This window comes from Natrix helvetica, assembly GCF_964273705.1.
Source record: "Natrix helvetica genome assembly, chromosome: W".
NCBI lineage: Eukaryota > Metazoa > Chordata > Lepidosauria > Squamata > Natricidae > Natrix > Natrix helvetica.
Window position 1 is genome coordinate 45911281 of NC_138555.1, and position 27592 is coordinate 45938872.

Here is a 27592-nt window from a genome sequence, read left to right on the forward strand (position 1 = left end):
CTCTTACGCGGCCGCCCGGGGCTTGCGCTAGCAAGCGGAGAGGATTTGGAGCTAGCTGCGACGAGCACGGATGAGGAGGGGTGAAGAAGCAATCCGAAGGTAAGCAACCTAAAACCTGTGGAAAAAAACCTTGAAGTCTTCGAAGAGAGGGAGAGTCAGGAAAAACACTCCTTCTGGGCCGAAGGCTGAGGTTAATCTGGGAGGTCAGAGGAGGTACGGAGGTGTGGCCTCAAGATTTACCTCAGCCTCCAGGGCAAAAGGGCTGTGTTAATACCCATGTGTGACTCCTCCCACGCCTCTCTTCGGAGACTAAATAAAATCTTTTTCAAAAAAAAAGAAAAAAACTGCCTCAAGGCACTCTGGAACAATGAACCACACTGAAGGAATCGATCTGCGCAACAGCGCGAGAGCGGTGAACTGACCCTCCTGGCGCCAAAATCAACCGCCACGCAATTCAAAATCGCAGCACACCAAAATGGCACGAACAGCAAAAAACAAAATTGTGAGAAATTGTGGAATTCAAACCAACAGCCAAATGGAGTGGGAACGGCGTACCAGCTCCTCCACGCTCCGAACAACAATCGCCGCAGCTCCTGAAGCTATGAACAACAATGAAGCGGCACAAAAACCGCCATACCGGCTCTTCGAACGTCGCCAAAACCAATGCAGGGCTAAGGGAGGCTAGCCCAACTGATCAGGTAGTATCTTCGGCTGCTAAAACTCCTTGGCGCAAGGGGGGCAGCGATTAAAATTTCTGCCGTCCAGTCGCACTTGGGTAGTGGCGGTTCTAACCAGCGGACCGGGGAAACAAGCACACTCACCCGCAGCCAATGAATAAAACAAAAAATTCCAGCTTGAACAAAACAAAAGATTAACAAAAAACACGACAACTAAGCCGAAAAGGTCCAAAAGGTCAAAAAGGAAAATAAATAAAATTGAGAATTTGAGCTATGAGTAATCTTTGTCTAGATTGCATTAGAGAAAAATCATTTACATCTCTCCAAGGCTGGACTGAGTTAAAAAACTGAACATTGCCAGCCCGAGCAGGCATGGTCAAGACTTTTTCCTAACTCAGTCTCTAGGCAAATGGACAAAATTAAACCCATGCTTGGATTCTCCAAGCAGTGCACAGGAGAATGCAGGCTTGCATCCTGCGACGATATCTGTAACAACATCAAAAAAATAGTGAAAAATGAAGGAATCAAGATGCCCCAAAAAATAACATTAACAGTCTGTATGAAGACCATTAGAACAAATATCTGGGTAGCCTTCAAGCTGACAATATCAAGCACACTGAAGTCAAGAAAAAGATTAGAGGTGAATACAGCAAGAGAGTGAAGAAGATCTTAAAGTCCAAACTCAATGGAGGAAACACCATCAAGGCAATCAACACCTGGGCAATTCCAGACATTAGATACACAGCTGGAATAGTGGACTGGACTCAAGCAGAACTAAAAGCAATGGATAGGAAGACCAGAAAAAATGACAATGAATCATGCCCTTTATCCTCACAGTGACATTGACAGACTCTACCTACCAAGGCAAATAGGTGGGCATGGAATGTTGCAAGTACATCAGATGGTTGAAGAAGAAGAAATGGCTTTGGAAGAATATCTGAAGGGCAATGAAGAAGATGCCACTGACATTAGTATACCAGGAAGGCTTAACTGACTACTGGAGAGACCAAACTAGACTACAAAAAAGACCAAATGAAGAACAGAATGGAGGCATGGGAAGACAATGCACTACATGACCAGTACATTAAAAAAAACAGCAGGGAAAGCAGATAATAACAAGACCTGGCAATGGCTAAGAGCAGGAAAGTTGAAGAAAGAGACTGGGGGACTAATTCTGGCTGCACAAGACCAAGCCTTAAGGACAAATGCATACAAAGCCAGAATTGAGATGACAATAACAGACAGTAAGTGCCACCTATGCAAAGAAGCTGAAGAAACAGTGGACCACCTGGTAAACTGCTGCAGTAAGATTGCACAGACCAACTACAAGCAGTGACATGACAAAGTAGCAACAATGGTGCAATGGAAGATCTGCAAGAAATATCATTTGCCTGCAAGCAAAAACTGGTGGGACCATAAAATAGAGGAAGTCATAGAAAATGAAGAAGTTAAATTGGCCTGGGACTTTAGAGTTCAAACAGACAGGCACCTACCACATAATACCCCGGATGTAACAATTGTCGATAAGAAAGACAAAAAAGTCTGGATAGTGGATGTGGCAGTGCCTGGAGACAGCAGAATAGAAGAGAAAGAACTGGAGAAGATAACAAAATACAAAGACCTACAAATAGAAATAGAACGACTGTGGCAAAGGCAAGCAAGGGTAGTACCAATAGTAATAGGTGCCTTGGGTGTAATCCCAAAACAACTGGAACACCACTTGAACACCATTGGCATTGACAAACTCACCATCAGTCAATTGCGAAAGGTGGCTTTACTCAGAACAGCTTCCATCCTGCAACGATATCTGTAACACCATCAAACATCCACATCTGCCTATCCCAGATCCTTTGGAAAGGACTCGATAGGTAGACAAAATGCCAAATCCACTCTAAACATTAGGCTGACTGTGTGACGAAACAATAGAAGAACTGGAGAAAATCACAAAATACAGGTAGTCCTCCTTGTTAAGTGAATTTCCTTGTTAAGTGAATTTTGCCCCATTTTATGATCTTTCTTGCTAAAGTTGTTAAGTGAATCACTGCAGTTAAGTTAGTAACAAGGTTGTTAAGTGAATCTGGCTTCCCCATTGACTTTTCCTGCATCATATCTATCAACTACATAAGTTCCCACAAAGGAAAATATCTGATCGGGGGTGGGGTGGGTGGGTTTCAATTCACTTCAAAGTTTTGGAAGGCCTTTTTGGACCTTCTCAGAACCGGCCAAGGCCTAAGTTCTAGTCATCATCTTCAGAGTAACGGATTGACAGAGAGACTGAACTTGGTTCTGGAACAATATTTAAGATGGTTTGCCACGGTAGCTTCGACAGCCTGAGGTGAGACCAGCGACGCCCTGAGCGCCCTGAGCGGCTAGCGACGGGGATACGATGGCGTCCTCACTTGAGAGAAGGCGAAGGGAGGCGGGGGTGGCAGAGGCGGCCTGGAAGATCATCGGGGGCTCTAAACATCAGTCCCCGACCCGCTGGACCTGCTGGGAGCCCCGAGCCTACCAGAAGCCCAGTGGAGGTCGTGGGAGGTTTGAGCTGGGCGTGAAACATTGTAACATTGAAACATTGAAACATTGTAACATCTGAGTCGCCGGAGTTGCTGGAGGGCGCCGGAGGCCGGCAGAAGGTGTGGATTGAATAACTGAAGCCGCCTGAAATGTGGATTGAATAACAGAGGCCGCCTGAAATGTGGATTGAATAACAGAGGCCGCCTGAAATAGCGCTTAGGCGACGCTGGGGCTTGAAAGGTTCACGGGGAGCCGCCGACACCACCTCCCTCCCAGTATGGATGATCCGCTTGTCTTTGTACAAACTTTGAGGACGACTCAACCCCTTACCATCTGGGGCATGGAAGGACTATGGGGAGCTGTTGAGCCCCCCCCCCGCCTGCTATGGACTATCTGCTCACTCTCTTACGGTTTTTAAGATCTGCCTAACCCCCTACTATTAAGAACTGTAGATTATAGGCCCTACTTATTTTTTTAACCACTTCTACCTATTTCTCTACCCATCTCTCTCATCTCTTTCATCTTGTAATCTTGGTTGCCGTTCTGTCATGATTTTTAAGGGGTAGACTTATTTAACACCTCTAGCACCCAGTAACCATCTTTAGCCCGGTGTATTTATGTATCTATTATTTACCATTTATTATGTATACGAGGTCTGACCTTATTTTAATGCGGGAGTCCCCCCTCTCGCAGCTATGGCCTCCTGCCCTCTCAAGGGCCCACCTCGAGGACGGGTTCATTAACCCAGAGAGGTGGAGGAAGCGCACACTGAGGGGTTTTTTAATTAATTGTTTTTTAAAAGTTGTAAGGGGTTCCAGGGGTGGGGGGGGAAGTCAGGAGGGATGGGAGAGCCAGGCACCTAGGTGTGGTCGAGGGGGGAGGGAGCGGAGTGGGGGAGGAGAGGGAAGGTAGCATTCCTGTGCAGGGCTCCTTGATACCAACGGTCGTGGGGAGGGGCAGGTGCGAGGACAGATCAAGAGCGCGTAGTCGGTTGGGAGACGGGGGTTTTTGGTCATTCCCGGTCGTTCGTACCAACCCCTGCATACTAGGTGGTCAGGTTCTACAGACCCAAGGCCTGAGACTGATGTTATGCAACGCGAGGTCCGTTGTCAATAAGGCCCCCCTCATCCACGATCTAATTTTGGAGGGGGAGCCGGACCTCGCAGGAATAACCGAGACCTGGTTGGGCCACGAGGGTGGTTTACCCCTCGTGGAAATGTGCCCGCCAGGTTATCGAGCATTTCACCAGCCTCGGGCCCAGGGAAGGGGTGGTGGGGTAGCAGTGATTATCCGGGAAGACTTAGAGCCGAGAGAGTTCACTGTGCCACAGACATCCGGGTGTGAGTCCCTTGTCGTGAGATGGGGCCCAGGGAGGCAGTTGGGCCTGCTGATAGTATACCTGGCTCCTCGCTATACGTCAGCGGCCCTGCCTGAACTCCTCGAGCTGATCTCATCGGTGGCGGTTGAGACCCCCAAACTGTTAGTGATGGGGGATTTTAATCTGCCGTCGATGGGAGAAGCGTCTGAGGGGGTTCGGGAGTTCATGGCTTCCATGACAGCCATGGACCTGACCCAGTTAATTCAGGGCCCTACTCACGAGGGAGGCCACACGCTGGACCTTGTCTTTGTCTCTGGCCAGTGGACGAGTGATCTGGGAATAGGGGATCTAGCCATTATTCCCGTCATGGTCGGATCACTCACTTCTCCGGCTTGACTTCCCTGGTGCTACCCCCCACCGCGAGGAGGCGGAACCGGAAGGCATTAGATGGTTCCGCCCCAAGCGCCTGATGGAACCAGATAGGTTCCAGACGGAGCTTGGGCCACCTCCTGTGGATCTGACCCGCCCTCGAGTAGAGGACCTGGTGGACGCATGGAATAGTGCGACTACCGGGGCCCTAGACCGGGTGGCGCCTTTGCGGCCTCTCCTGCGGCGACGAACCACCCTGGCCCCTTGGTTTACTGAGGAGCTAAGGGTGATGAAACGCCACAAGAGACGCCTAGAGAGTCGTTGGAGATCCTCCCGTTCCGAATTTGACCGAGCACAGGCACGAGCCTATTTGAGGACGTACCTTGTGGCACTAAGAGCGGCCAAACGTCAATATTGTGCCGCTCTTATTGCGTCCGCAGATAACCGCCCTGCCGCCCTGTTTCGGGTGACTCGCTCCCTCTTGTTTGAGAGACCGCGGGAAGCCCCTTTACAGGGCAGAGCAGAGGAGTTTGGGAAATATCTACAGGACAAAGTCGCTCAAATCCGGATGGGATGGGCCCCTTTCAGTGGTCCAGTAGAGACGCCCGTGGCGAGTCTTGAGGGACCGCTTTGGGAGGAGTTTGACTCGGTTGCCATCGAGGATTTGGACAGGTTGCGTGGACGTCTGCGACCCACCACATGTTTATTGGACCCGTGTCCCTCCTGGCTTGTACTGGCATCCTGGGAGGTTACGCGCGACTGGCTCCTGGGCCTAGTGAACGCCTCGTTGGGTGAGGGGTCTCTACCGGCCGCCTTGAAAGAGGCGGTGGTGAGGCCCCTGCTCAAGAAGCCTTCCCTGGACCCAACGGACCTAGCCAATTATCGTCCTGTCTCCAACCTTCCTTTTTTAGCGAAGGTTGTAGAGAATGTGGTGGTACAGCAGTTCCCACGTCACCTGGAGGAAAATGATTATCTAGACCCGCGCCAGTCCGGCTTCCGACCCGGGCACAGCACGGAGACGGCCTTGGTCGCATTGGTTGATGATCTCTGGAGGGCCAGAGATAGGGGTTGTTCCTCTATCCTGGTCCTATTAGATCTCTTGGCGGCATTCGATACCATCGACCATGGTATCCTGTTGCACCGGCTAGAGGGGTTGGGAGTCAGGGGCACCGTTTTACGGTGGTTTGGCTCCTACCTCTCTGACCGGACGCAACGTGTGTTGGCAGGGGAGCAGAGTTCGACCCGGAGGTCACTCACATGTGGAGTGCCACAGGGATCGGTGCTCTCGCCTCTCCTGTTCAACACATACATGAAACCGCTGGGCGAGATCATCCGTGGCTTTGGGGTGGGATATCATCTGTATGCTGATGATACTCAGCTATACATTTCCACCCCGAACCACCCCAATGAGGCCGTCGAAATGATGTCCCGGTGTTTGGAGGCCGTACGGGTCTGGATGGATGGCAACTGACTAAAACTCAACCCTTCCAAGACGGAGTGGCTGTGGCTTCCGGCCCCCCGGTTCAACCAGGTGCTTCCATCTCTGGCCATTGGGGGCGTGCAACTAGCCCCCATGGAACAGGTGCGCAATTTGGGCGTCCTCCTAGATGCCCGGCTGTCCATGGATGACCATGTAACAGCCGTGGCAAGGGGGGCGTTCCATCAGGTCCGCCTGATGCGCCAATTGCGCCCCTTATTGGACCGGGATGCCCTACGCACAGTCACCCATGCGCTAGTGACGTCTCGCCTGGACTACTGCAATGCTCTCTACATGGGGCTTCCCTTGAGATGCACTCGGAGACTACAGTTGGTCCAGAACGCGGCCGCGCGGGTGATTATGGGGAGGTCTAGATACTCCCCTGTAACACCTCTCCTGCGCGAGCTGCACTGGCTTCCTGTGGTCTACCGAGTGCGTTTCAAGGTTTTGATTATGATCTTTAAAGCGCTTCATGGCATAGGACCTAGTTACATGCAGGATCGCATCCTGCCCCACACATCCCTACGACCAATTCGCTCACACAGAGAGGGACTTCTCCGGGTGCCGTCCGCCAAACAGTGTCGGGGGGCGACATCCAGGAGCAGAGCCTTCTCTGTGATGGGCCCAGCCCTGTGGAATGACCTCCCCCGTGACATCAGGATTATTTCCGATCTCCGCTCCTTCTGTGTACAGTTGAAGACCCACCTCTTTCAATTATCCGGCCTGGCTCAACCGTAATTTTTTCATATCCCTCCTGACTGTCTTTTTTAAATTTTAAATTTTTATTGTATATTGGGTTTTTATTCAACGGGGCATGTTAATGGTTTTAATTTGTCTAAATGTTTTAATCTATTACCTCCTCCGTGCATGTATGTCTGTGTATATATGTATGTTTATATATGTCTTAGTGTACGCCGCCCCGAGTCCTGCCCGGAAAGGGAGCGGCTAATAAATCCAAATTTATTTATTTATTTATTTATGGTTTATTAGCTATCAACAAGATAACTGGACTGACCTCCTGCCTTTTGCAGACGTTGCCTATAATAACTATGTGCACTCTTGTTAGGGATTTAACCCTAGGCTTGGCTTGGCAATGTATATAAGCTATGATTACTTTACTGTTACTTTAAATGATTAAGAGATGTAATTGGTTTGTTACCTCAAGCAGCCATAAGAGGGAGCCAGAATTACTGTTAGCTCTCTGTTTTGTTAGACGCTGGTCGGTGTATTGTGAGGTGTTGTGGTCCAGCAGGAGCCGTTGGAGCTGCCACCAGACTCCGAGAGTGAGGGTCCCTATGAGTCGGCTCTGGAGAATGAGGAGGACCTTGGGCAGGGTTCTGACTCTGAGCAGGGATCGGAGAGTCTGGTCGGCCACCAGGAGGCGCCTGACGCATGGAGCAGCGGTGAGAGCAAAAGGAGGGGGGCTCCTGATGCCATGCCTTGGAGCAGTGGGGAGGAGTCACGGGACACTGAATCAGAGATCAGCAGGGAGTTCTTGGATGCTCGTTACCGCCGCACCCACAGACGCAGGGAGCAAGGGCACAGTTATCGGCGGTAAGGGCTCTCAGCTGCTGATAAGTAGACTCCCCTTCAGGCTATAAAAGGATTGACTGAGCATACGCCCTTTGCAGAAGTCAACAAAGGAATTATTCAAGAAGTTCGGTCTTGGAAACGTAGCATGTTGGATAGCTGCTATCGTGTCTCGCGTCTGTGAACCTTGTCGTGGTGGTTTACTGCCAAGGATCTGTCTGTCTGTCTGTGCAATAAATCCTGTTAAAGTAGTATTGTTCCGGAGCGTGTTCTGTGTGGGCGAGGGAAGAAGGGGGGTCAGAACAGTGAGGTATTGTGGTTTGCTACTGTTAGCTATTTTGTGTGTTAAACTGAGACTATTTGATAACTGAATTACTGAACTGTGTATGACTTGGACTGTTAACCGGACTTTGAATACCTCTATATTTCTACATAGTAAACTACTATATTTTTATACTATTCAGTGTCTCTGTATGCTGGTTTGTGCGTGTTATTCCATATCACTCTCATTACGCTTCTCTGCATACTCGCTCTTCTAACGGGGAGCTTAATTACTTAACATTGGTTATGGGCCCAGAGTGTACCAGACGTAGCTAAAAAGAGAGTTGGTGTTGATACGCAATACCGTATACAGATAGCTGTTTAGTTTATAAGGGTTTACTATTATGGAGAAGATGGCACACGCACCATCAGCAAATTTATCACTGATAACCTTGTTGGATGGAACAAACTATGTTTCCTGGTCAATGAAGTGCAGCTTACTCCTGCGAACTGAAGGGTTGTGGGATGCTGTACAGAATCCACCGGACGTGACTTCTTGGAATCCAGATGACGAGGATGATGCCAAGAAGATAGCAGAGTTTCAAAGATGTAACGAACGAGCATTGTGTATAATTGGTCTAACACTGACTGACCAACAATTAGTTCATATTCGTGGGGAGAATTCTGCAGCAAGATGTTGGGAGAATTTGAAGAAGATATATGTACGTGACACTGTAGGTGCACATATACATCTTACCCGCAAACTGTTTAGGGCACGTCTTCTGAAGGGTGGAGATATGTTAGCTCATTTAAACTTTATAAAAGGAGTTTTCCAAGAGCTACATGAAAAGAACTTATTTTCTCAGAGTTACATCAAATTTACATCATTCTGTCATCACTGGATGAGAGCTATGATGATTTTGTATCGTCCCTCGAGGTCCTAACCCGAATTGAACTAACATTGACTGACATAACTGCACGCCTGTTTGAAGAGTCCAGAAGAAGGTTGGAAAGAGAGCAACTGAGAGAGAAACCACCACAACATGAAGAGTCTTCAACTGCCTATACTGTTAGAAAATGTTTTTCTTGTGGGGCAAAGGGGCATATAGCTAGATTCTGTAAAAATGCAAAACAACAGAATACTAGAAAGGCTAAGAAACATGCTAATGTCAACTTAGGTATGTCTACTTTGACTACCTCTAGAAATGCACCAATAAGCCATGATTCATGGGTTGTTGATAGTGGAGCACCACAGTGCATACTAGAAATAAGAATTGTTTTATAAAAATGTCTGGCAGCAAGCAACATGTATTTTTGGCAAATGGATGAAGGGTGAAAGCACCTGGTGAAGGTATGGCAAGCTGTTCGTTTGTAAATGAGCATTTATCCATGTTGTATATACCTAAACTGAAATTTAATTTGTTATCAGTAAGAGCTCTAGTTAACATTGGCTACGTAGTAACCTTTAGGGGAGATAACTGTATCATAGAAAAGGAAGGTAATAGGATTACTGCAGAATTAACAAATGGTTTATATATTATAACCGACGACCATACTGCTAATTCATTGTATGATAATGTGAAGCCACATGATGAATGCATACATCTACTACATAGGTGTATGGGGCACATTAATTTTAAAACGCTGCAACAAACTGTAAAGTTGTCAGAAGGAGTGAAATTAAAACCTTGCCGTAAGTATTTAAATTGTAATGTATGTAGTAAGGAAAAGAGCAGGGTTACTCCAGCAAACAGACTTAATGGGTTTAAAACAAAGGAACTTTTAGAAGTTGTTTTTGCTGATCTAATTGGACCTATAAAACCCAGTTTGGGAGGTGCCTGTTATGTTTTGAGTATCATGGATCATTACTCAAGATATGGTTTCTGCTACTTAATGAAAGACAAGACAGAAACATTTCAATATTTTTTTAATTGGCTGAGATTTGCGGAAAGAAAGATAAAAGCCAAGGTTATTACCGTAGTTACTGATAATGGGATGGAGTTTACAAATTATAAGTTCCAAACTATGTTAAAAACAGCTGGTATTGAGCATAAATGTTCTGCTCCTTATAGACCTCAACATAATTCGTTTGTAGAACGGAGAGGGCAAACATTACAAGCTATTACTAGAACCATGTTAGCCGATTCAGGATTGCCTGAAACATTATGGGGTGAAGCCATGATGTGTGCTAATCATTTACTGAACAACGTTGTAAATGCTTCTACTGGAGAGGTACCATTTACTCGTTGGCATGGTAGGAAACCTGATTTGAGCTACTTGCACACATTTGGAGTTCCTGCATGGGTGCATATTCCAGCACAGATCAGATTAAAGGGAAAAACTCGTGCAAGGCAGTTAATATTTGTAGGTTATGACTCAAACCATAGATCTTATAGGTTTTGGGAACAAGGGACAATCAAGATCTACCACAGTTCTAATGCAAAGTTTCTGGAGCATGTTGGTTGGAACAAACTAGAAACTAATGATGAGGTAGTAATTGAAACCCAAGTAGATCAAAATAATGTATCAGGAATACCAGAAACGTGTGATGAAGGGAAGGAGTCTACTCAGGAGGATGAAGTGCAAAGTCAGGATGAAGTGAAAAGTCAGGAGGAGTTAGAAGAATGGGAACAGACGCAACAAGAGAGTCCAATAGTGAGCCCTGAGTTACTCAGAAGGTCAACCCATGTAACGTGGCCATCTGATAGGTATCAGGCATCTGTTGCATGTAAGGTGGATAAGGTACCTGCTGCATACCATGAGCTGACTACGTATCCAACAGAGGATAAAAAGGTAGGGCAAGCTGAAATGAACAGTGAGTTTAAGTCATTGCAGGATTTGGGAGTGCTTGACAAGACTGATTTACCTTCAAGTAAATATGCAAGGGGACGCAAACGGGTATATAAGCGTAAAACTGGAGTGAATGGGAATTATGTAAACCATTATGGATGGAAATTATGTAAACCCCGATGAGTTAGATGATGTTGATATAAAAGGTTCTATGTTTGATAAGGGATGCATTATGCAATGTATCTTGAACCTACATTATGTACTGTATTGTGTGTTAAAGAAAAACATAAACAATGTTGTGATGTTTATGGATTGAGAATGTGAAGTTGTGTGTAAATACATTGACAACCCAAGAGGGGAGAATGTTAGGGATGTAACCCTAGGCTTGGCTTGGCAATGTATATAAGCTATGATTACTTTACTGTTACTTTAAATGATTAAGAGATGTAATTGGTTTGTTACCTCAAGCAGCCATAAGAGGGAGCCAGAATGACTGTTAGCTCTCTGTTTTGTTAGACGCTGGTCGGTGTATTGTGAGGTATTGTGGTTTGCTACTGTTAGCTATATTTTGTGTGTTAGACTGACTATTTTGATAACTGAATTACTGAACCGTGTATGACTTGGACTGTTAATTGGACTCTGAATACTTCTATATTTCTACATAGTAAACTACTATATTTTTATACTATTCAGTGTCTCTGTATGCTGGTTTGTGCGTGTTATTCCATATCACTCTCATTACGCTTCTCTGCATACTCGCTCTTCTAACGGGGAGCTTAATTACTTAACAACTCTAGCACTGGGTTCACCCCATTTCGAGTTGCCACTGACCAGGACTTCATCCCAATGCCAGAATTACCAATAGAGGAACCAACCATACCCTCACTGAAGGAGTGGATACAACAACTACAAAACACCTGGCCAGTAGTGAGACTAGCCTTGAATGAGGCTAGAGCAGCTTTTAAAGCCCAAGCTGACAAAAGAAGGACAGAACCAAACCCATTTAAAATAGGTGATAAGATTTACCTGTCCACAAAATTCCTATAATCCTTACAACCCTCAAAGAATTTGGGACCCAAATTCATTGGGCCTTTCCCAATCACTAGAATCATCAACCCAGTAGCAGTAGAATTACTACTCCCCAAGACACTTAGACAGGTCCATCCAGTTTTTCGCTGCACCCTATTTTGAAACCCAAAATTACATCCCCTTTTAAGGCCCCAAGAAAAGGCTCCTCTGACCCCTATTATGGTTGAAGGGGAACAACACTTTGAAATCAAAGAGATCCTTGACTCCCGCACCCACCGGGGTTCAACTCAATACTTAGTCTCCTGGAGACTTTTACCTCCCTCACAAAATGAGTGGGTAGCTAATATGTTAGGGCCCCTGCATTGCTGAAAAAGTTTCACTTGAAGTATCCTAACAAACCGAACTAACCCTCTATGATGTTCATCTTTCTGTTCTCTCTTACAGGTAATCCCCTCATTTTTTTGAAGGGGGGCAGAATGTCAGATCCCTATTGCGACACTGCCATTCAAGTGGGGAGCGCCCCCCCCCCCCGGATTCTTTTACTCATTTATTGCTCTCATCCTGTTTTCCTATGTATCCTGTAATTCCCTAGTTTATAACTTTTACCCTGTCACCTATTCTGCCCTGTGCTTTGATTTACCTTGGGGGGTGTACAAGGGAGGGAGGGCCATCTGTTTTCTCTCTGTTTGGAAGCCTCACAGAAGAAGCACATGGGAATGACTCCTTATCTCTTTCTCAGGATGACTTTCTTAGGATGACCTGGAACAGCTTGCCTCCAGAGGTTGTGAATGCCTCAACACTGGAAGTCTTTAAGAAGATGTTGGATAGCCATTTGTCTGAAACGGTATAGGGTTTCCAGCCTAGGCAGGGGGTTGGACTAGAAGACCTCCAAGGTCCCTTCCAACTCTGCTAGAGTGCAGAGAAGAGCAACAAAGATGATTAGGGGACTGGAGACTAAAACATATGAAGAACGGTTGCAGGAACTGGGTATGTTTAGCTTAAGAGAAAGAAGGACTAGGGGAGAGATGATAGCAGCGTTCCAATATCTCAGGGGTTGCCACAAAGAAGAGGGAGTCAAACTATTCTCCAAGGCACCTGAGGGTAGAACAAGAAGCAATGGGTGGAAACTAATCAAGGAGAGAAGCAACTTAGAACTGAGGAGAAATTTCCTGACAGAACAATTAGTGGAACAGCTTGCCTCCAGAAGTTGTGAATGCCCCAACACTGGAAGTCTTTAAGAAGATGTTGGATAGCCATCTGTCTGAAATGGTATAGGATTTCCTGCCAAGGCAGGGGGTTGGACTAGAAGACCTCCAAGGTCCCTTCCAACTCTGCTATTGTATTGTATTATTGTATTTCCACAACATCTTTGCATCTGTGGATTGGCTCATTCAACATCAAACTGAGAAGAGGGGTTTCTAACCACTTTATCCTAACGAAATTGCCTGGGGGGAACTCAGACGCTGCTTTGCATTGTCTTGCATTCACTTCAATAAGTTTCTTTTTGAAATGCTAACGTTTCGAGAGTCCACAGTTTTTTGAAGAGGAGGGAGAGGCAGGACCTTACAGTCAGTAGTGATCACATGACCCCAGGACACTGCAACCATTATAAATATGAGTCACTTGCCAAGCATCTAAGTTTTGCTGTTACCATGGGGATGCTGCAACAGTTGTGTGAAAAATGGTCATAAATTAATTTTTTCAGTGCCGTTGTAACTTTGAAATGGTCACTAAACGAACTGTTCTAAGTTGAGGACTACCTGTATCAATCAATTGTAAAAGGCAGCTTCACTTGGAACAGCTTACATCCTGTGGCAATATCTTTTAACACACTTATCTCAGGTCCTTGGGAAGAACTCAACAGGTAGAGTGATGCACGTTCAAGTCCACCCTCAGCCACGGAAACTCACACAGGATAACTTTTGGTCATTCACTCACTCTCAGCAAAACCTACTTACCAAAGCTGTTGTGGGGAAAAAAAATTAAGAGGAAGCAATCCTATGCCTGCTGCCTTGAGCTCCTGAATGAAAGATAGGATATAAATCTAACGAACAACCCGGAAACTCAAATGGGGTTACTCAGGGCCTTTACTTACCTCATTTTTACAACGCAGAAAGGTGTGGTACTTGTAGTGGTGAAGGGAATGGTACAGAGTGTAGAAAAGGGAGTTCTCTGCTTCCACACTGAATTCCTGTCAGCAATAAGGACAAAGAGTGAAGTGAAACCCCACTGCATGTTATATTTCCATACAACTTTACAACAGCCATGAACTTCTAAAATCTTATATTCAATATTCCCTCTGAGTGATTAATTAAAAAAAAACCTAGGAAGTTTTCACCTGCCCTCATCTTCTCATTTAAGCCTTTGTTAAACTGATTAACAAAGTTAAAACTCTTTCCTTCCTGTTACATGCAGCCATCCCCACTAATTATGGCAATTAATGGGCCTGGTCATGCAGGAGAATGAGGTGCAGGGATGAAGCCACAGAATCAGGTGTTTGATGGACAATGCTGTTTCAGAATGCCGGAGGTGGGGATGAAAGATGCCATTGTAAAGTCCATTTTACAATTTACAAGAGCTATTTTTTTTCTCCAAGTTAAAAGAGAAAACATAAATGAGCGTCCACACAGTGGAATGGAGTATTCAAAAATATGATATGAAAATGTAGATTTTCTTACCCCTCACTTTCATGTCCATCACTAAGTTTCCACTCTTAACTTACCTTCTTTTACTCCCCTTTCCTGCCAAAATATACTATACGGCTTTCCAAAAGTGATTTCCTCCTGAAGGGATAGGCTTGAACTTCCATAACTGGCTACATCTGTTGGCTGAGAAATCTATTACTATCATTCTTCCTTTCATCTACATTGGTTTACTTCACAAGTCCTGCATTGGTTGAGCCTTTCATCTCCACAGCTGTTGATGGCAATAGAGACTTACAGTATCTCTTTTTTTCCTTTCTCTGCCCATTTTTCTTAGGACAAAGTGCATTTCAAGCCAGTGTAAAAAGCAGGGAGAAAAAAAAATTCCAGTCATATTGCTAATAAATAGAAATTTGTAAACCCTAATGGTTTCTTGGACTATCAAGATCTGAGTATTTTCTTCCCTTAAAGACATACAGGTCCTCACTTAACGACCCTTTGTTCAACAACCATTCAAAGTTACAATGGTGCCAAACCAATGGTAGTAATGGCCAGTCCTTGAGGCTACAGCTGTTGCAGTGCCCCTGTGGTCACATGTTAAAAAATTGGGTGGTTGGCAGCCTGCCTGCATTTGTAACCATAGTGTGTGCTTCAATTCCCCCCACCTGCCAATTCCCCCTCCCCATCTCTGATCTTGCACTCCACTGCCACCTATTCCTGCTGCCCCCCCCCACTGCTCTAAGCTGACCTTTGCCTTCTTCCTCCTGCTGCTGCTGAGGCATGCCCAGAGGCCTCATAGTCTTGTGGAGGGCCAGATACTGTCTTGACTGAGTGCACCTCATTAATAGTGGGAAGGAAGAAGACAGCAAAGGTCAGCTGGGGTTGGTGGGGGGCAGCAGGGGTAGGAAGTGGTGGTGGAGTGCAGGGCAGCCAAAAAGCCAGAGATGGGGGAAAGACAGGTGGGTGGGGGGAGTTGGACCAGAGGTGAGTGCGACAGGGCAAGAGAAGTGTGAGGTTCTCACCTAACATTGGCAATTGAGACTACAGGAACTGCCATCGCTAAGTGGTGCGGTCACATGTTTTGTCTAATGACCATTTTACTTAGTGATGGAAACTCTGGTCCCAATTAGGGTTGTTAAGTGAGGACTATCTGTATTAAATTTTCAAAACTGAAAATGTAAAATACTCGAAAGTTACAGTTCCCAATATCAAATGTTTGTATATTTTACGTATACACTCAGAATTCCCAAGGGAAAATATTAAAAATGGCATTTATTTAAGGTATTCCTAGTTGTAATACCTCAAATAGTTTAAAGAAGTGTTTTTCAAACTTGGCAACTTCAAGATTCTGGCTGGGGAATTATGGGAGTTGAAGTCAGTATGTTTTACAGTTGCCATGTTTGAACAACACTGGTTTAAACGTTTTTTTAAAATTCCAATTACCCTAGATATTTGGGCATACATGCACATATATACACACACACATTTTTCTCCTTCACATCCCCCTAACTGGTGTCTGCAGAGATTTAAAACCTCTTTATAAGTATTTTTATGGCTACTAAAAAGTTGCTTAACAACTTTTGAGCCTTAATTGTTAAGGAAATTTAACAAAGTGTGCGAACTATCATACAATATCCTTAATTTTACATGCTAGTAAAATAATGCTTAGGCTCATGTAACAGATTAGAGCCCTATATGGAAAAAGAGTTGTCAAATGTTCAAGCTGCCTTTAGAAAAGGCAAAGGAACACAAGACATTGCTGATGCACGCTGGACAATTGAGAAAGCCAAAGAATACCAAAAAGAAGTACCGTATTTTTCAAAGTATAAGATGCACCCTTTTCCCTCAAAAAAGAGGGTGAAAATCTGGGTGCATCTTATACACTGAATACAGCATTTTTGGCCTCCCCAAACCCTGCCCCCTTCACCAAAATGGCCATGCAGAGCCTTTAGGAGGCTTCCAGAGTGCTGCTGAGGGCTGGGGAGGGCAGAAATGAGCAAAAAATGGGGCATTTTTTTCTCAATTTTGACACCCCCCAAGCCCCCAGAAGCACTCTATAAGCCTCCTAAAGGCTATGCATGCCCTTTTTTTGCCAAAAAACGGCCCGTTTTTGGGAGGTCTGCAGAGTGCAAAAACTTTTTTTTTAATTTGCCTTTTTGAAATCTTGGTGCGGCTTATACTCTGAAAAATATGGTAAGTCTTTATTTTTATTTATTTATATCCCAACTTCATTATTTTTATAAATAATTAAATGTGGTGAACTTAATGCTAGTATGCTAATTCCCCACAACAACCACCATGTAAAGTGGGTTGGGCTAGTATGTGCTTCATCAATTATACTGTAGAAAAGCCTTTGACTAAATTGATCATGTCAAGCTGTGGAAAGTGCTCAAAAAAATGGGAATTCCAGAACATCTAACTGTCCTCCTGAAAAACCTATATATACGTCAGGAAGCTAAAGTGCAGAAAGAACTGGTTGAAATAGACTGGCTCCAGGTCAACAAAGGAACGTGACAAGTCTGCACATTCTCTCCTTATTTAACTTACAGTCATGTGAAAAAGAAAGTACACCCTCTTTGAGTTCTATGGTTTTACCTATCAGGATATAGTAAAAAAACATCTGGTCCTTAGCAGTTCTTCAAAGTAGGTAAATACAACCTCAGATGAACAACACATGACATATTACAGCATGTCATCATTTATTTTACAAAAAGAAAGCCAGTATATATTAAGGGAAGCTGGATTGGAAGTAGAAAAGCATACTTTTAAAATTGGAGTAAGAAATATCAATAACCTGCACTATACCAATGACACAACTCTGATAGCTAAAATTGCAAAGGATCTGCAAGCCCTAGTAAAAAATAGTCAAAAAGCACAGTGAAAAATGGGACTAAAATTAAATATAAAAAGACAAAACTATTGACAACAGGTAGAACCACCAGCCTCAGAATTGACAATGAAGGTATCAAAGCGGTGGATAGCTTTTGCCTTTTAGGATCAATTATTGACAGTAAAGGATAAAGCAATCAAGAAATACGATGCAGGACTTCCCCCAAGATAGCGTGCTGAGCTGTGGGCAATTCTTTTTCTCCTGCTGAGAAACAGCTGATTTCGCCGCCAAAACTTGTTATTTCGTGGCTTTGTTCCCAGTTTTTTGAAGGGAAGACTAGGAAAGACCCAAGACAACCTTCAGACGATCGTGTCCTGACAGAGAAGAGGGAATCCTGAAGACTGCAATTCTTGGTAAAGGGTCACTCCATGTCAAGTGGTCTGATTTCAGAAAAGTGCCCAGCTCAACCATCACGGATTTCAATGAAATTTGTCATGAACATGCACACACGTCCCCAATGAACATTGGTAAAGTTTTACGTGTGCCAATGCAATATTTGCAGAGATATAGTCATTTGTTTGACCCCACACCGCAGCCTTCTACAGTATGACCCTGAGGGTTCAGCAACTTTGAGACATAATATCTCTGGCAATATTTTGTTGAGAGAAACAAAGCTTGGCCATCTTGTACAACTTGTTGTGCTCTATTAAACAAAATAATAAAAACATTCTCATGAGCGATCTCCATCTAAATAAATTGGAGCAAAGCACAAGGTTTTTGAATATAAAATTTCATTCTCCTACTGCTTTCCAATAGTTCACAGATTGAATGTAAAGTTGACGGTTTTTGTAAAAACGCCAAAAATAGGGTATTTTCAGTCCACCTTTACCAAAAAAGACATTCTGGAAACTGTGAAATCATTCTCATTAGAAAGAGCATGTTTCAAACCTCCTAAAAAAGTAGGGTTGGTGTTTCATCGCTGACGTATAAAGCCCTAAAAATAGGGACAAAGTTGAGGATGGTGCTATGGCAATATCACATGCATTCTATTATTGTTTCATCTTGTTTGTTTTATATTGACATCATTACTACTATATTTGGTTGGTCCATGGTGACATTGTCACTACCAGTTCAGGCACTTGACCCAGCAACCTCATCGCCATAGGGGGCACACCCGATAGCCATGCAATACCAGTCACGGGTGGGTTTCTTGGATCAGGATCCCAAGCCTGTAGCTTGTTTTGTTCATCAAGGTTCCAAAACCTTGTGTGGGTATCTGTCTGGTTCCCAAGCTGACAATTGGACAGCTTATCCTAGGTTCCCAAGGCTAAAGTGCATATCTTATATGGTTCCCAAGCCGAAGTCCGTACTATTCGTATAAACTGCCAAATTCCAACGATCGCTTATTTATTATTGAATTTATGCACCTTGTTCTTTAGCGTAGCTTCTGGGAATTGATACTGTCGACCTGATGATGTAACTGAAGGCGCTGGAAGCACGGAAATAAGATGTGGTTCTGGAACCCAACAAACATCTTGTCTTTCAGGCAAATAAAATGAATGAGCAGGGCCTCACAGATGCATAAATGTTACCAACACATCATTTTGTTTGATCGAAATTTCCACAATGTTGCCTACCCACCATTTTTTGTCATAAATGCAGGCAACATAACAACTGGGAAATATGTCAGCCAATTTTAAATTTGGATTGACGGTATTGGACATTTTGGCCACAAAGTTAATTATGTCATTTGAAACTTTGCTGACAGAAATCGAATTTGAATCAACTGGCACAAACTGGTGATGATCTCTTGTGCCAGCTATTGTGCTACCTTTCCATCTTTCTTCTTGCAGCATCCTGCTTTCTTTGATTTCTTCCTTCGGAACGTATATATATTTAATTCTGTGAATGTTTCTGTCGCAAAAGTTCAACAGATCCGTTGGCGTCAGTATTTGGTTGGTTGATGGAAGCTGGAGGCTGGCTCGAGCAGCCAAATGTTTAGTCGTGCCACCAACTCCATTGCATGGTGATTTGGTGAAACAAAATCACATGGTGAAACATTAAAACAAGACAAAACAATAATAGAATTCATGTGACGTTGCTATAGCACCGTCCTCAACTTTGTCCTTATTTTTTAGGGCTTTATACCTCAGCAATGAAACACCAAACCTACTTTTTAGGGGGGTTGAAACATGCTCTTTCGAATGATTTCACGAAGTTTCCAGAAGGTCTTTTTTTTTGTAAAAGTGGACTGTCAGGGTTCCAAATAGCATCCAAAAGTAAATCAGAGTCCAAGGCAAAGTATTGCTCAAAGTTCCAATTTATTAAGAGAGCCATGCTGGCACATCTAGGAAAACCCAAATCTGAAAGCTTCCCAGTTTTCCCCACCCATTTGAAAGTTAAAGATCTTGCCCCCACACCCACAAGTCCGTCACATGGTCCAATCTTCCACTGCCATGCTGGCAGTTCCACCCATCTAGTTCCGGTCAGGTGTAGAGGTGCAAAGACAAAGGATGACCTTGGCTTTCTAGAAAGAATTTTGTTATGGCTACATAGCATCTAACTCCGTACAATCCCCTCTCCCATTTTCCCACAATAGAAAATGCATAGTAGAATAATAGAAAGTGTGGCATGCCAAAGATCCAAAAGAAAAGATGGCTACATGCCTGACAGGGTGCCGCCCCTCAGAAGAAAAGTGTATCCTGTAAATAGAATAATATAGGGGGTTAACATAAGCATAACTAACCTCCTCTCCCCCCCTCCCCCCAGGGGGGCCCTTTGGCTTATCGGGAAATTTAACATGGAATTTTTTACTAACTTGTCAGCATTTACATTCCAACTTTTCACCCATGTAGCTTCCGACAAAGGGTACCCCTTCCAATTCGCTAAATATTGCAAATGACCTCTATACAATCTAGAGTCTAAATTTTTTTTCACCTCATACTGAGTTTCTCCCTGTATTACCACTGGGGGAGGGAGTGGTTGGGTCAGCGGTCTTAGATTAGACCCAATCACAGGTTTCAGTAAGCTACAATGAAAGACTGGGTAAATTTTCCATAGAATTCTAGGCAGACTGAGGTGAACTGCAACTGGGTTAATTATTTTTACTATTGGGAAGGGACCTAAAATTTTTGGTCCTAATTTCTTGCTAGGCATTCTTAACTGTATATATGGTGGATAAGAAAACTTTATCCCCCACACAGAAGGGGGGTTGGAGCGACCAGTGCTTGTCAGCTTGTTACTTGTATTCATCTGCTGCTTCTGCCAGAGATTTTTTTGTATTCTCCCACCCCTTTTTAAGAGCGTCCATCCATTCAGTCAGAGACATGGAAGAGGGGGGCTCTCTGGGCAGTTCAGGCATGGCAACAAATTCCATGCTGCTGGTAACTTGAAAATGAGCTAATCCAGTGCTGCTGTGGACACCGTTGTTATAAACTACTTCGGCGAATGGTAGCAGGTCCGACCAATTGTCCTGCTGGTAACAACGGATGCAGTGTTCGACCATTGCATTCACACGTTCTGCTGCTCTGTTCGTGCTCAGATGGAAGGCCGAGCTGAGTCCTTGCGTGGACCCAATGGACCTCAGGAACTCCATCCAGAACATGGAGGTGAATTGAACTCCACGGTCAGAGATGATTCTCCTGGGTACACCATGTAGGTGGTAAATGTGTTTGACAAACATCTTCGCTAGCTTCTTAGCGGATGGTAATCCTGAGCAAGCGATGAAATGAGTTTGCTTGGAAACTAAGTCGATGACTGTCCAAATTTCTTTATTCCCACTGCTGTATGGGAGCTCTACGATGAAATCCATTGCTATCTATTCCCATGGTCAGCTGGGGCTGGCCACCTGTTGCAGTAATCCAGGGGGCTTGCCTGGACGTATTTTCATGGCTGCGCAAGTGGCACAACATTTCACCTAGTCTTCCACTTCTGCTTTCATCTTAGGCCACCAAAATTGACGTCTGGTGAGGTGGAGCATTTTTAAGAATACAAAGTTACCTAACTTTGTGTCATAGCTTTGCTGTAGTACTTCCAGCCTCATGTTCGCAGGGACATATGGTTTGGATCCTTTCTAGGCTAAGCCATCTCTCATTGTCAGGATGTCTTTGTTGTCCTTGAGCCAGGGGTCATTTGGCAGCGGCAATTCCATTGCAGCGGTCAGCTTGTCCTGGCTGAGAGTAGGCAGCCATCTGGTCTGGCCTCGGGTGGTGACTTGAGCTGCCATTTGGTTGGGGGGGGATTTATGGCATGAATCACCTCCTCCCTTCAACTGTTGTACTGCGGTTTCCTAGATAAGGCATCCGCCAGCAAGTTCTTTCCAGCAGGGATTTGCTTCAGTTCGAATTTAAATCTCCTGAAGTATTGTGCCCAGCGGACTTGCTTTGGAGACAGCTTCCTGGGGCTTTTTAGGGCTTCAGGGTTTTTATGGTCAGTCCAGATCTCAAATGGCACTTTCCCCCCTCTAGGAAATGTCTCCAGGTGACAACGGACCGCATAGGCTTCCTTCTCTCAAATGGCCCACCTTCTTTCAGTGGCGGTGAGTTTTTTGGAGACATAAGCGCATGGCAAGAGGTGCCCTTCTTTCTTCTTTTGCAACAGCATTGCCGCTACAGCCACATCACTGGCATCTGCCTGGATTATGAATTGCTGTTCTGGGTCAGGGTGGTGCAGAATGGGCTCTTGGGCAAAAAACCATTTTAATTTCTCAAATGCTTTTTGACAGTCCATTGTCCACCCAATAGGCTGGTTTGGCTTAGGCTTTGTCAGTGATGGCCCTGTTTTTAACAGTTCAGTCAGGGGCAGAGTGACTTCTGCAAAAGCCAGGATGAATTGCTGATAGAAATGAGCAAATCCCAGGAAACTTTGTAGCTGTTTGCGGGTGAGTGGGGGTTGCCAGTCTAGCACCGCTTTCATTTTTCCTGGATCCATTTCTATCCCCTCACTGGAAATACGATACCCAAGATAATCCAGGGAGGTTTTGTGGAATTCAAACTTTGATAATTTTGCATATAGCTTGGCAGCCAGAAGTTTTTCCAGGACTTTCCGCACCAGCTTTACGTGCTCCTATAAGCTCTCCAAAAAGACGAGAAAGTCATCAAGGTAAATGAGCACCCTCCTGTACAGGTGCTCATGCAGCACCTCATTAATGAATTGCATGAAGACCACAGGGGCCCCTTGTAAGACAAATGGCATGACTTTGAATTGGAAGCTACCAAGGAGGCAGTTAAAGGCGGTCTTCCATTATCCCCCTCCCGGATTCGTATGTGCTATTACGCCTCTCTCAAGTCCAGTTAGGTGAACACCTTGCCTTTGGCTAAGTGATTCTACATGTCCTTCATGAGGGGGAGGGGGTGTTTTCTACACACATGGCATTAATCCCCTGGAAGTCATCGCAAAGTCTCACACCCCCCCCCCCCCCAAATCTTTCTTCTCTTTGAAGAGGAGCAACGGAGCTGCTACTTTTGACTTGGCTGGTTGGATAAAACCCCGCTCCAAATTGGCATCAATGTACTTCCTTAATTCCTCCATTTCTTTAGGGGTCATGGAGTACATCTTAGGCTTTGGTAGTTTCGCCCCAGGCACGAACTCTACTGCGCAGTCGGTGGGTCAGTGAGGGGGGAGACAATTACAAGCTTCTTTACTAAAAACCCCTTCCAAATCCCAGTATTCTTTTGGTATTTGCTGGATACCTGGAAGTTTAATGTATGCTGCAGGGGCTGCAGGCTCTGGATTGTCTGCTTTAAGGGGCTTGATGGTCCCCAGGTGGCCTTCTGGCTTCACGGGGTGGGGGGTAGCAGCCCAATGCCTAGGGTCGTTTGAACACCATCCTCCCACTTTATGGTAGGTGCCCATTTGTCCAACCATGTAAGCCCCAAGATGATTGATTCATTCATTTTTGGTGCTATGATGAATCTGCGGAGTTTATGGTGGTGCCCTATCTGCAACTTCACCAAGTTGGTGATTAGCTTGGCCGGGGGCCCTCCGATTAGCGTCCTGTCAACTTGCTCAAACCGGATGGGATGGGCTAAGGGTCTTGTGTGTATGTCCAGCTCAGTGGTGGGTTGCAAATCCCGTTCCAACCATACCGCAGTGCGCACATGCGTTCCAATTCTGGATACGTTCTGGCACCCCTCTAATGCTGCATGCCCTTCTCAGTTCGGGATCTAGGGCATCTTTGAACATGTGCACAAGGAGTCATTCTGGTCAGTCCTGTAGTTTTCCAGCCACCCTTCTAAACTCCCAAACTAATTCCTTCACAGGATGGATGGCCTACTGCAACACTTGGATTTGCTCTTCTGCTTCCACATGTTGGGCCACATTGTTAAATTGGAGCTGCATCAGTTGAACGAATCCGTCGGCATCTTCTAATCCAGGAGCCGCCTCATTGTGGAGCTCCACTACCCATTTGGACACTTCCCCCTAGTTCATTTCCTCAGTTATGGTCGAAACCAACTCTCGGGCTGAAGGGTATTGATCTCCAAATTGATCAATGTGCGCCCGACGGGGCTGGTGCCTGAACTTGCGTGGGCGGTTGGGGTTGCCCCTGTGGTGGCGGTTGGGCTGGAACCGCTTGAGGGATCACTACTTGGGGTTGAACCGGGCCAAGTATCTGAGTTGGTGCCATCTGCTGAGTGGGGGCCAGGCATCCACTGGTACTGTGCCCATCCGTGGCCCGGGAAGAAAGCCCACCCTGGTGGGGCTTGACTTGCTGGTTGCAACCCACATCGGTGTCTGGCTAGGGGTCGAAATCCCCCCAACACTTTGCTGCTGGCTGGGTTGGGGGCCCCAGCCCGGTTGCTGGGTCATCTGCACCCCAGGGTGAAGTGGCGCTACCGTTGGTCTTGTTCCAGCAGCTAGGTTGTGGGCTGACCCGCTTTTCGCTGTATGGAAGGAGCATAAATCTCCATTGGTCCCCTCCACTCCACACCCATCTGTGGCTCCAACAGCAACTCCTTAGGGCAGGTGAATCCCGAGGCTCTATCTTTCGAAGTCAGGTCCAGTTGCGAGGTGTGCCTAGTAGCCGGCTCTTTGCGCCTGGCTCCCAACCCTCTCCACGGCCTCCTCAGCGTCCACCATGGCTTGGGAAGGCACGTAGATGGTCTCAACATAGATAGGCGATCCGTCATCTGCTGCTTCCCCCATGGGTTTCTTCTCTTCCTCCATCTTCCCTGAGTCTTTACACCGCCCGGGTTTGGGTCAGTGCTAGGACTCAGGACCCAGGACAGCACCCCGAAGGTTGGGATAGCTGGTGAAGTATTTTAATGGAGATTCAGGTTAATGTCAGGGTTCCAAATAACATCCAAAAGTAAATCAGAGTCCAAGGCAAAGTATTGATCAAAGTTCCAATTTATTAAGAGAGCCATGTTGGCACATCTGGGAAAACCTGAATCTGAAAGCTTCCCAGTTTTCCTCACCCATTTGAAAGTTAAAGATCTTGCCCCCACACCCACAAGTCCATCACATGGTCCAATCTTCCACTACCATGCTGGCAGTTCCACCCATCCAGTTCTGGTCAGGTGCAGAGGTGCAAAGACAAAGGATAACCTTGACTTTCTAGAAAGAATTTCATTATGGCTACATAGCATCTAACACCGTACAATCCCCTCTCCCATTTTCCCACAATAGAAAATGCATAGTAGAATAATAGAAAGTGTGGCAGGTCAAAGATCCAAAAGAAAAGATGGCTGCAGGCCTGGCAAATACCCCATTTTTTGGTGTCTTTACAAAAACCGTCAACTTTACACTCAATTTCTGAACTATTGGAAAGCAGTAGAAGAATGACATTTTATATTTGAAAACCTTGTGTTGCTATGTTATTACGCACAAAGTTTCACATTTCTCATACCTTTCCTTCCAGAGATTTTTTCGTGCTGCAGTCATTTTCAGCCAACTTTGCTCCAATTTATCTAGATGGAGATCGCTCATGAGAATGTTTTGTTTAATAGAGCACAACAAGTTGTACAAGATGGCCAGGTTTTGTTTCTCTCAACAAAATATTGCCAGAGATATTATGTCTCAAAGTTGCTGAACCCTGAGAGTCACACTATAGAAGGCTGCGGTATGGAGTCACACAAATGACTATATCTCCGTAAGAGTTGCATCGGCACACGTAACACTTTACCAATGTTCATTGGGGATGCGTGTGCATGTTCACAGCAAATTTCATCGAAATCTGTGATGGTCGAGCAGGGAGCCCCTGACCACTTGACATGGAATGACCCTAAGGAGTTATCAGAAGTTTTGGTCTCCTACCACCTTTCCCTTCAGCTGTTCGTTTTTTTAAAGCATGCCTGGGTTTCAATTGCACCCTTTAACACTTTTCTACCTTCTGATTTACCACTAGTTGACTGCTGATCTATTTTATACCCCCTTGCTGGACTTTTGCAACTTTTTCCCCCTGTTCTTTCATTGTTTACTATTGAAGTCTAAACCAATTTCACTTTTGCCATAAGGAAATCCATGGTGAAAATACATTTTCTGGCAGTGAAAGTCATCAGATTGGATTTATACAGGATTATATTACACATTTTGTAATTTCTAGCGCTTAAAAAAAGAACTCTGGCCTTTATTTTTAAACTTTTGATGGGGAAATTACCCCCTTTTTTAATCATTTTATTTTGAGGGGGAAAAAACTGATCTCAACTTTTATCTGTGGACACTGGGTTACGATTTATCTGCTTCTCTTGTCCTTGGAAAGAATAGTGTTTTTCAAAATGTCTCTAAAAGGAGATAAATTTTCTGGGAAGCATTTTGAAAAAGAATGCTCTCCAATTTACAGGTTTTATTTGAAAATATAAATAAAAAAGCTGATGGGTCAACAACAGCTTTGAACCAAACACAGGACAATATCCAAAAGCAGGAAATAACAGTTCGACTTAATTTGCAACTTGATGAATTTGAATCTGACCTGCTGCTGCCAGATGTGAAGAAAGTTCTTGGTTTGAAAACTATAGATGTCCCAAAAAGATTGAAAGGAATATGAATACAAGAAATTCTGAGATAATGGTATTGATAAATGATGGACTAGACTTTCTTGGCAAGATGAATGCTCTGTTTTTAAAGAGAATTTTTCAACAATGGATGCTGCAGAGATATTTACAACAGAGACTTACAAACTTTGGAAATGAGGTGTAATTTCTGTTCCCAATTAAAATCCTTAGAAAAGGTTTTATTATTAACAGCCAAAAGTGGAAATTTAATCCTTCATGTGTCAAAGATGATTGGGATGATCTGTGGTAAATAAGAAACTGTTGTAGACTTTCTACAAGTAAATTACAGTAACAAATTGTTAACAGAGCACCCTGAACTTCAACTTTGCTATTAATTAACATGTTAACTATTTTTTCTGGATATACAGTATACAATGTATGACAGGTCCAATTAGGTTGCAAATAGATGTAGAAGTTTATAAATTTTGGACCTGTTTCGCAAGGGGGGAAGCTATTATTATTGCAATATATTTGTCAGTGTTCAACTAGGGCGGATATGCGTTTTTGTTCTTTGTCTTTTTAAGTCACATTAAAAAAAGTTGTCTAGTTTTGTCTAATTTTTTTTCTTTGTATTTTGTATTTTAATCTTTTGAATAAAACATTTTTATATAGATTGATAGAGATAGATACACACACACACACCGAGTTTCCCTGAAAATAAGACTTGAGTCTTATATTTTTGGGGCCACCAAAAAAGGCACCAGGTTTTATTTTCGGGGAGGTCTTATTTTTTCCCCCCAGTACCGGGAGGCAGTGGGGTGGGGGTGAGCTGCGCCTTGCGCCTCCTTGCCTAACGGTCTTACCAGCAGCTTGGTCTGTGAAACAGCTGATCTGCAGGTGAGCTCCTGCTGCCTGCTCTAAGAAGCATGGCCACTTTTGCAGACTCAATCTGCAGGCGCCTGGCATATAGCTACACTGACCCCGGTGCTCTTCAGGCGCTGTAGCTCTCTTGCTGGCTGTGCGAAGTAGGTGTGGAGCCACCCCTGGTCGCCTTCAGCGTCTGTCTCACCAGCAGCTGCTCTGCAGCCATCTCACCTTCCGCCTGGCCCACCGCCACTGGAGCTACCCCATGCAGAGCCAGCAAGAGAGCTGCAGCGCCCACCATGGCCCAAAGAGCATCAAGCTCAGCGTAGCTGTAAGTCAGGTGTCTGCAGCACCGTGTAGG

General features: G+C 44.9%; 1 protein-coding gene across 1 annotated transcript in view; it reads right to left on the minus strand.

The window, feature by feature from the left end:
- LOC309400680 (proline-rich protein 12-like) overlaps positions 1-27592 on the minus strand; it is a 199026-nt gene that overhangs the window by 26787 nt on the left and 144647 nt on the right. Inside the window, exon 13 of the mRNA XM_081969277.1 lies at positions 14061-14156. Within this exon, the coding sequence (XP_081825403.1) occupies positions 14061-14156 (96 nt within the window). The remainder of the gene's footprint in view (positions 1-14060; positions 14157-27592) is intronic.